The sequence below is a fragment of the Brassica oleracea genome, chromosome C4 (genome assembly GCF_000695525.1).
Source record: "Brassica oleracea var. oleracea cultivar TO1000 chromosome C4, BOL, whole genome shotgun sequence".
NCBI lineage: Eukaryota > Viridiplantae > Streptophyta > Magnoliopsida > Brassicales > Brassicaceae > Brassica > Brassica oleracea.
The window spans coordinates 13,475,292-13,482,728 of record NC_027751.1 but is presented as its reverse complement, the minus strand read 5'-3'; the positions used below and the strand labels follow the sequence as shown (position 1 = coordinate 13,482,728).

The window sequence follows — 7,437 nt, the reverse complement described above, 5'->3', positions numbered from 1 at the left end:
TATTCATTCCTAATCGCTTTGTATCTCTCCCGGTTTGCTCCTCAAAGCTCCGGCTTGTTTCCTTGATCTCCAGTCACCCTTGTAACCCATTTAATCGGTCTAATAAAACATCTTTGGTCATTCCATTTCGAGTTCTTTCAACCTAGTCGACTGAATCCCGTACAGAACAAACATGAGGAGTGTCCAAACCGAAGCCCGATTAATCATACTCATGTGGACAGGTACAACAATGACATGTAAGCCCGGGTGTTTTGTGTGAGAGTTAAAGATCCATGCCGCCTGATTACAAGTGAAACTAGCAACTTCGCATAAGAAAAAAAAAAACAATCTCTTACCTGGACCAATATAACAACTTTTCTTCCAATGAAAATCACTATACCACCACAACATAGTTTCTCAAAAACTTTTAAGATTGTATTATGTATATATATAGGTCTTTCTGAGTTGAGCACTGCACCTCATCCTGTTGAGAACTGAGAAGCTCTTTCTAGACGTGTGTTTCTATTTTCTCAATGAAAGAAATTTTTAACCTCTGTTTATCCACTATTCTACCAGAATCAAAACCCATATGATCTTCTACAAAGAGACCAGATTATTACATATCTGATTTAGATCACCAAAAAACATATAGGGCAAACATTCTTTTTTTTTTTCAGACAAAGTTTAATGAGATATTCTAGCTTGGTTTCTAAATATAAAAGAATTAAGTCCTCAAATTATCATAGAAATTTTTAAAATTATAATTCAATTTAAAATATGCGTGATCTCTTAAATTAAATCTCAGATTGATTTTTTAAAAAAATTCCTACTCACATGTCTACCATTGGTACTTACTTGCATAAACTTTTAGCCTTTATAAAGCCTGAATCGTATAGGCCGTCAATTTAGTTTTAAAACGAAATTTACTAACTTGTAGTACTTACTATTTTGCTAGTTGAAAACAAAATAATTGACATAAAAGCAGCCGATGTTCCGGTGATCGATGTTTGTTTGTCCTTAACTGGTGTGAAAATATCAAAAACTATTCCCTGGTAATAATTATTGCTCGTTGAGTAAATCTCCTTTTCCAAAAGGGGAAAGACAAAAGGAGGCCTTTGCGAGGGAGAATATAAAAAGTAGAACAAAAAGGAAGTTTTATTTTCTTCTTCATTATTATTAATAAAAGACTTTTGCAATGACAACGACACAAAAGTAGCATATAAATGGTGGTGGTGGAATTTATAAAGGGGGTTGGGGCCTAATCACTTACTCCTGTTTTTATTCTTTACCATATCACATCCATCTAATCTCTTAAAAGTAAAATTATATCACTGTCTACCACTGAATATATGCTTAATTATAATTTAAGTTGACCTGTCTAATTAATCATTCTTATTATCTTTTTAAAATGCATAATAATTCAAAATCCTTTACATAAAGTATCAAATTTCTATTCAAATCAATCAAGTTTGGAACTTTTTTGAAGCAAACATTTTTTAACCATGATCATCATGTTTTGTTTTCTCTTTTTTAAAAAAAACTAATCGATAAGTACAACATCTATTGATCTTGACTGATCCCTTTATTTGACGTGAGAATTGTAATGAGTCTGAAATACTATAATGGCTTTTGTGCTTCCCTGTAACTCAATATGATCTTATGGTTAATGCTTTGTCGAATCATTTTTAGATGAGTGTTGTTGCTTTATATATTTGTCTTAGTTTATTACCTGATTTTAGTTGGTTAGCATGAATTAAGTCATTTTAATTATTTTCTCAAATATTCAAGAATAATGGTATAACAAAACTAAAAGAAAGCTTGCAAAAAAAGGAATAAAACTTGCATCTAGATTCAAGATATTTAAACCGAAGGACCAAAACTTATATTGAGTTGGTGTGGAAGTGTAATTTGTATAAATACGGATACAAAGTTGGAAAAGTAACGAAAAGAAGAAGAAGATATGCATGGATACTTATATTTAGATATTTTTATCAGCTGAATTAGGGGTGGGCGTTCGGATACACATTCGGGTTCGGTTCGGATCTATTCGGGTTTCGGGTTTCGGGTTTTTGGGTTCAAAGATTTCAGCCCCATTCGGGTATTTCTAAATTTTGGTTCGGATTCGGTTCGGATCTTTGCGGGTTCGGTTCGGGTTCGGATAACCCATTTAAATTATTTTAAAATTTTTAAAATTCATTATATACTTTAAATTTCTCAAAATCTATAAACAAAACAATATATTACATATAAATTTGAATAGCATATGTCAAAGTACCTAAAATTAACATATAAATTGGTTTGGTTTGAATATTTGGATTGAGAATCAATAAGTATTGTTGGTGTTTTGAGTATACTTTAGCTATTTTAGACATGTTACTTTTGACTATTTGTATATATTTATAAGTATTTTGGATAAGTTAAAAGTATCTTATATATTTTGATGTTCTTAATATATATTAAATCTAAAAATAATTAATATATATAGGTATATAAATCAATTTCGGATATAATCGGGTACCCGAAATACTTCGGTTCGGATCGAATACCAAAATTTTGAACTCATTCGGATATTTAATCAATTTCGGTTCGGGTTTGATACTACTTTTTCGGATAGGGTTCGGTTCGGTTATTCGAATCCGGGTTTTTTGTCCAGCCCTAAGCTGAATGAACAGATTCTTAAAGATAAGAATAAAAGAAGAGGATATTAAAAAAATTAGAAAGAAAATTATGAAAGAGAATAATTGTGAAAAACTGTTGGGATCGTCAAATCTAAAATTAATTGAAATTTGAAAGAGTATAAGCCAATAGAAGTAAAAGGAGATCTTTCACTTGGGCCATAGAGAATCTATACTCACTATACATGTGCCTTTGCTCCTTCAATATACACGAGGATTGATTGGGGGCAACAGCAAAAATACAAAAATATGATTATAAATTCAAAAAAAAATATTACATATTAGTGGGACCTATTCACAATAGACCAGTTAAACAGCGACTCTTCTTTCTTACATATCTAAGCGTAAGCCTGAGGTCTGAAACCAAAGCAAAAGAAGCAAACAAAACATAAAAACATATAAATAAATAAAATAATTCTTTTTCAAAAAAGCGACTACTCGGTTTGATATCTTTGTCGTAAAATCCATTTCGAGAAATTTCACGCACGATTTGTTTATACATTTCTCACCATCTCCTTCTTCTTTTACGATCTTTGTTGGTGGTTGGTGTAGTCTGAATCAAAGCGGCGACGATGCCGACACCGGTTAGCACGGCGAGGCAATGTTTAACGGAAGAAACAGCACGCGCACTAGACGACGCGGTAGCCGTCGCGCGTAGGAGAAGCCACGCGCAAACGACGTCTCTCCACGCCATTTCCGGTCTCTTAACCATGCCTTCTTCGATTCTCCGCGAAGTGTGCATTTCACGCGCCGCTCACAGCACGCCTTACTCCTCCCGCCTCCAGTTCCGCGCGCTCGAGCTCTGCGTCGGCGTATCGCTCGACAGGCTCCCTTCCTCGAAACCGCCTCCGACGACGGCGGAGAACGAGGCGGAGGAGGAGCCGCCGGTGTCTAACTCCCTCATGGCGGCGATCAAACGTTCTCAGGCGACTCAGAGAAGGCACCCGGAGACTTACCATCTCCATCAGCTCCACGGTGGGGTTACTCAAACGACGTCGGTTTTGAAGGTTGAGCTTAAGTACTTTATATTGTCGATACTCGATGACCCGATCGTGAGCCGGGTGTTCGGTGAAGCCGGGTTTCGGAGCACGGAAATAAAGCTCGACGTGCTTCATCCTCCGGTGACGCGGTTCCCGCGTTCTCGCTGTCCTCCTCTGTTTCTATGTAACGTAACTGAATCTGGCTCTGGTCGGGCGAGATTCGGGTATAGTGGTGACTTCGACGAGAACTGTCGGAGAATCGGGGAAGTGTTGGGTCGGAAAGACAAGAAGAATCCTCTTCTTGTCGGAACTTGCGGCGGTAAAGCGCTCAAAACGTTTAGTGACTCGATCAACAGAGGAAAGGTAGGGTTTCTGCCTCTGGAGATTAGTGGGTTAAGCGTAGTTAGTGTAGAGAAAGAGATCGGTGAGATGAAACTCGATCAGTTGGGAAGAATCGTGGAGCAAAGCTGCTTGAAATCTAAAACGGGGACGGTTTTGAATCTAGGAGAGCTCAAGGTCTTAACCAGTGATGCTCTCGTGTCGAGGCTCTCGGAGCTGTTGAAGCTTCATTGTGAGAAGCTCTGGTTCGTCGGGAGTGTGTCGAGCAACGAGATGTATTTGAAACTGATCGAGAGGTTTCCGACGATTGACAAAGACTGGAACCTTCATCTTCTTCCTATTACATCTTCGAATCAAGGAGTTTATCCCAAGTCAAGGTAATGTCTTTTATAGTGGCTTTATTTTCGTTTTATTTAGTTTTTTCGAAACTAGAAATATCTAATACTGTTTTTGAAAAATTCTCCGATTTAATTTCGTTTGGTTAGATTTATATTTCTATATAATTATAGTCAATTCAGTAAAAAGTTTGGATAATTAAGATTTTTGGATTTATCGGATGATTTGAATTTTCCGGATAAATGCTTTTGCTTTTAGCAATGCTTAAAATATAGTTAAGATATAATTATGCATTTTACAAGAAACTGATGTTTAGAGGGGCGTCTAGACCAATTTTTTTACTGAGTTCTCCGGATGAATGTTTTTGTTTTTAGCAATGTTAAAAAATAGTTAAGCTATAATTATGCATTTTACAGGAAACTAAATGTTTAGACGGGCGTGTAGACCAATTTTTTTAACGAACGGACTGAATTTAAAAAAAAAACCGCTTTAGAGAAATAGCTTTGTACATGATTTGCCGCATAGGCGCTTTCTGAGACCAACTTTTATAACACTGGTTTTTAGTGTTGGGAAAGTCTAAATATTTTTGATTGAAACGTGACGTTTTGTGGTTTCATCTACAGTTTGATGGGATCCTTTGTTCCATTTGGAGGCTTCTTCTCATCAACATCAGATTTCAGAGTGCCGTTTAGTAACTCAATGAACCAGTCTCGTCTTCCTCGGTGTCATCTCTGTAACGAGAAGTGTGAGCAAGAAGTCACAGCCTTAGGTAAGTCCGGTGAACAGTGTTCAGAGAAGTTGCCTTGTTGGTTACGTAATGTGGAATCTGAACAAGACAAAGGGATTCCGAGACAGGTGCTGCTTTTATGAACCAAATTCTTCTCTGAATTCAAATCTCTCAGTTACTATCTTGAGAGTGTTTAGTTCTCCTTCAGTGCAGGCTAAAGATGATCCAAACACATTAGCTTCTGTGCAGAAGAAATGGGACGACATTTGTCAACGAATCCACCAAACTCCGGCGTTTCCTAAACTCAGCTTCCAGCCTGTTAGACCACAGTTCCCACTTCAGCTTGTTTCAACCCTTCAAACTGAGAATCCGCCACACCAACCCGGTTTATCAGTAAAAATCTCGAAGCCAAAACATACAGAAGATCAGACAACTCGCACAACAACGAACTCGCCTTTGAGCTGTGTTACAACAGATTTAGGGCTAGGAACAATCTACCAAGAGTCAAGCCCACCGGTATCGCTTAACCGGAGAGGCTTTGAGCTGATCAAAGAGAAACCATTGTCGCGGTATTGCAAAGACTTCAAGTCTCTCAGAGAATTACTCTCTCGGAAAGTAGGGTTTCAGAACGAAGCTGTGAACGCCGTAAGCGAAATCATCTGCGGATACAGAGATGATAGAAGCCACTTAGCTTCAGCCACAAGTAATGTTTGGCTCGCTCTTCTTGGACCGGATCAAGTCGGGAAGAAGAAAGTAGCAACAGCTCTCGCTGAAGCCTTCTTCGGCGGGGGAGAAAACTGCGTTTGCGTGGATTTCAAGGCACAGGACGGGCTCGACGATAGATTCAGAGGGAAAACAGTTGTTGACTACATCGCCGGAGAAGTATCCAAGCGGGTGGAGTCTGTTGTTTTCATCGAAAACGTCGACAAAGCTGAGTTTCCTGATCAGGTAAGATTGTCTGATGCAGTGAGAACTGGGAAGCTCCGTGACTCGCACGGAAGAGAGGTCAGTATGAAGAATGTTATGGTTTTAGCTACTACTTCGGGGTTTGATAATAAAGACAGTGATCGTCATGCTCTTGATAATGAGCATGTCAAATACTCCGAAGGAAGAGTTCTCAGCGCTAAAAACTGGAAAATTCAGATAAAACTTGCCGACAATGCTAACAAGAACTGTCTAAATAAGCGAAGACAGGAGTTAGGAACAGAGGCTACAGAGCTTCGAGCTGTTAAGTCTCAACGTTCGTTTCTCGATCTGAATCTTCCAGTGGATGAGACAGAAGCAAACGCAGATGAAGAAGCGCATGCAATGTCCGAGAACAGTAAATCTTGGCTTGAGGATTTTTTCGAGCAAGTTGACGGGAAAGTGACGTTCAAAACGATCGGCTTTGATGGGTTAGCGAAGAACATACAAAGAAGCATCTTGTCGCATTTTCATCGGTCGTTTGGACATGAAACACGTCTAGAGATCGAAAGCGATGCGATCCTTCAGATTCTAGCTGCCTTGAGATGGTCACCAGATGAAGAGAAAACGGTTGATCAGTGGATGCAAACCGTTCTTTCTTCAAGCTTCGCTGAAGCGAGACAAAAGTATAATTCCAATTCTTCTTTCGCTGTGAAACTTGTCGCCTCTGAAGATTCTACGGCTGAAGAGGAAACGACGGGAATACAGTTACCGGCGAGAGTTGAAGTGATCTAATCATTTCGGTTATTATTTTATCATATATATATATATATATATAGTGAGATGATAGTTATATATAGATCTCCTGAGAGTTTTTGTCATCGGCTTGGTTTGAGTTTGAACTTTGTCAACTAAATGTATATTATTATAAGCTTAAAGCTGAGCTAAACTGTGGTATATAGCTTTTGGCCAAATTGCCACATGGGCCAAATTGCCACATGTTTTGGTTTTTACCATAGTTGCTATTGATCTTTCTATCATTTTACGGTTTTCTGTATATTTTGTGTAACGATATTAGTTCTCATATGAGAATCAGTTTCATATTGGGTTTCTGCATTTTTCAGTGTGCTTAATTTGTGTATGAAGACCCATTCTGTTACTCTCTTTCAATTAATTAACAAGTAATTAAGGATTTTATTAAAGACGCAACTAATATGATATCACGAAGTCCATTCCAAAATTGTTTATTACGTTTCTACACGAAATGAATTTTTCCTTTTTAATAGTTCGAAGTTGAGTCTTGACCCTTTTTATAGTTCTAATGTGCAATGTGGATTCTGAAGAAATTTTGTTTAGATGGCGCACTAAGCTTTACATGGATGTTGACAGCATTATGAGATTATGAATTTGAATTTTCTATAGTGACTGGTTCACAATGTCAGTCCTTTGAAATTTTACTGTTATATTATAAGTGTTTTGGATTTGCATAACCACCGTT

General features: G+C 37.8%; 1 protein-coding gene across 1 annotated transcript; it reads left to right on the top strand.

Annotated features, from left to right (window-relative positions):
• Positions 1 to 2,987: 2,987 nt before the first annotated feature.
• Positions 2,988 to 7,055, top strand: LOC106342490. Its single transcript, XM_013781439.1, has 3 exons — positions 2,988 to 4,350; positions 4,933 to 5,164; positions 5,250 to 7,055. Exons 1-3 carry the CDS (start codon positions 3,227 to 3,229, stop codon positions 6,732 to 6,734), a joined length of 2,841 nt encoding a protein of 946 aa, XP_013636893.1. The 5' UTR covers positions 2,988 to 3,226; the 3' UTR covers positions 6,735 to 7,055.
• Positions 7,056 to 7,437: the final 382 nt, after the last annotated feature.

Bases quoted from the DNA above. Each gene is read 5' to 3' on its own strand.
- LOC106342490 (XM_013781439.1), top strand. From the start codon at position 3,227: ATGCCGACACCGGTTAGCACGGCGAGGCAATGTTTAACGGAAGAAACA. The intron at 4,351-4,932 runs GTAATGTCTTTT...TTTCATCTACAG, and splicing joins GGAGTTTATCCCAAGTCAAG to TTTGATGGGATCCTTTGTTC. The intron at 5,165-5,249 runs GTGCTGCTTTTA...CCTTCAGTGCAG, and splicing joins ACAAAGGGATTCCGAGACAG to GCTAAAGATGATCCAAACAC.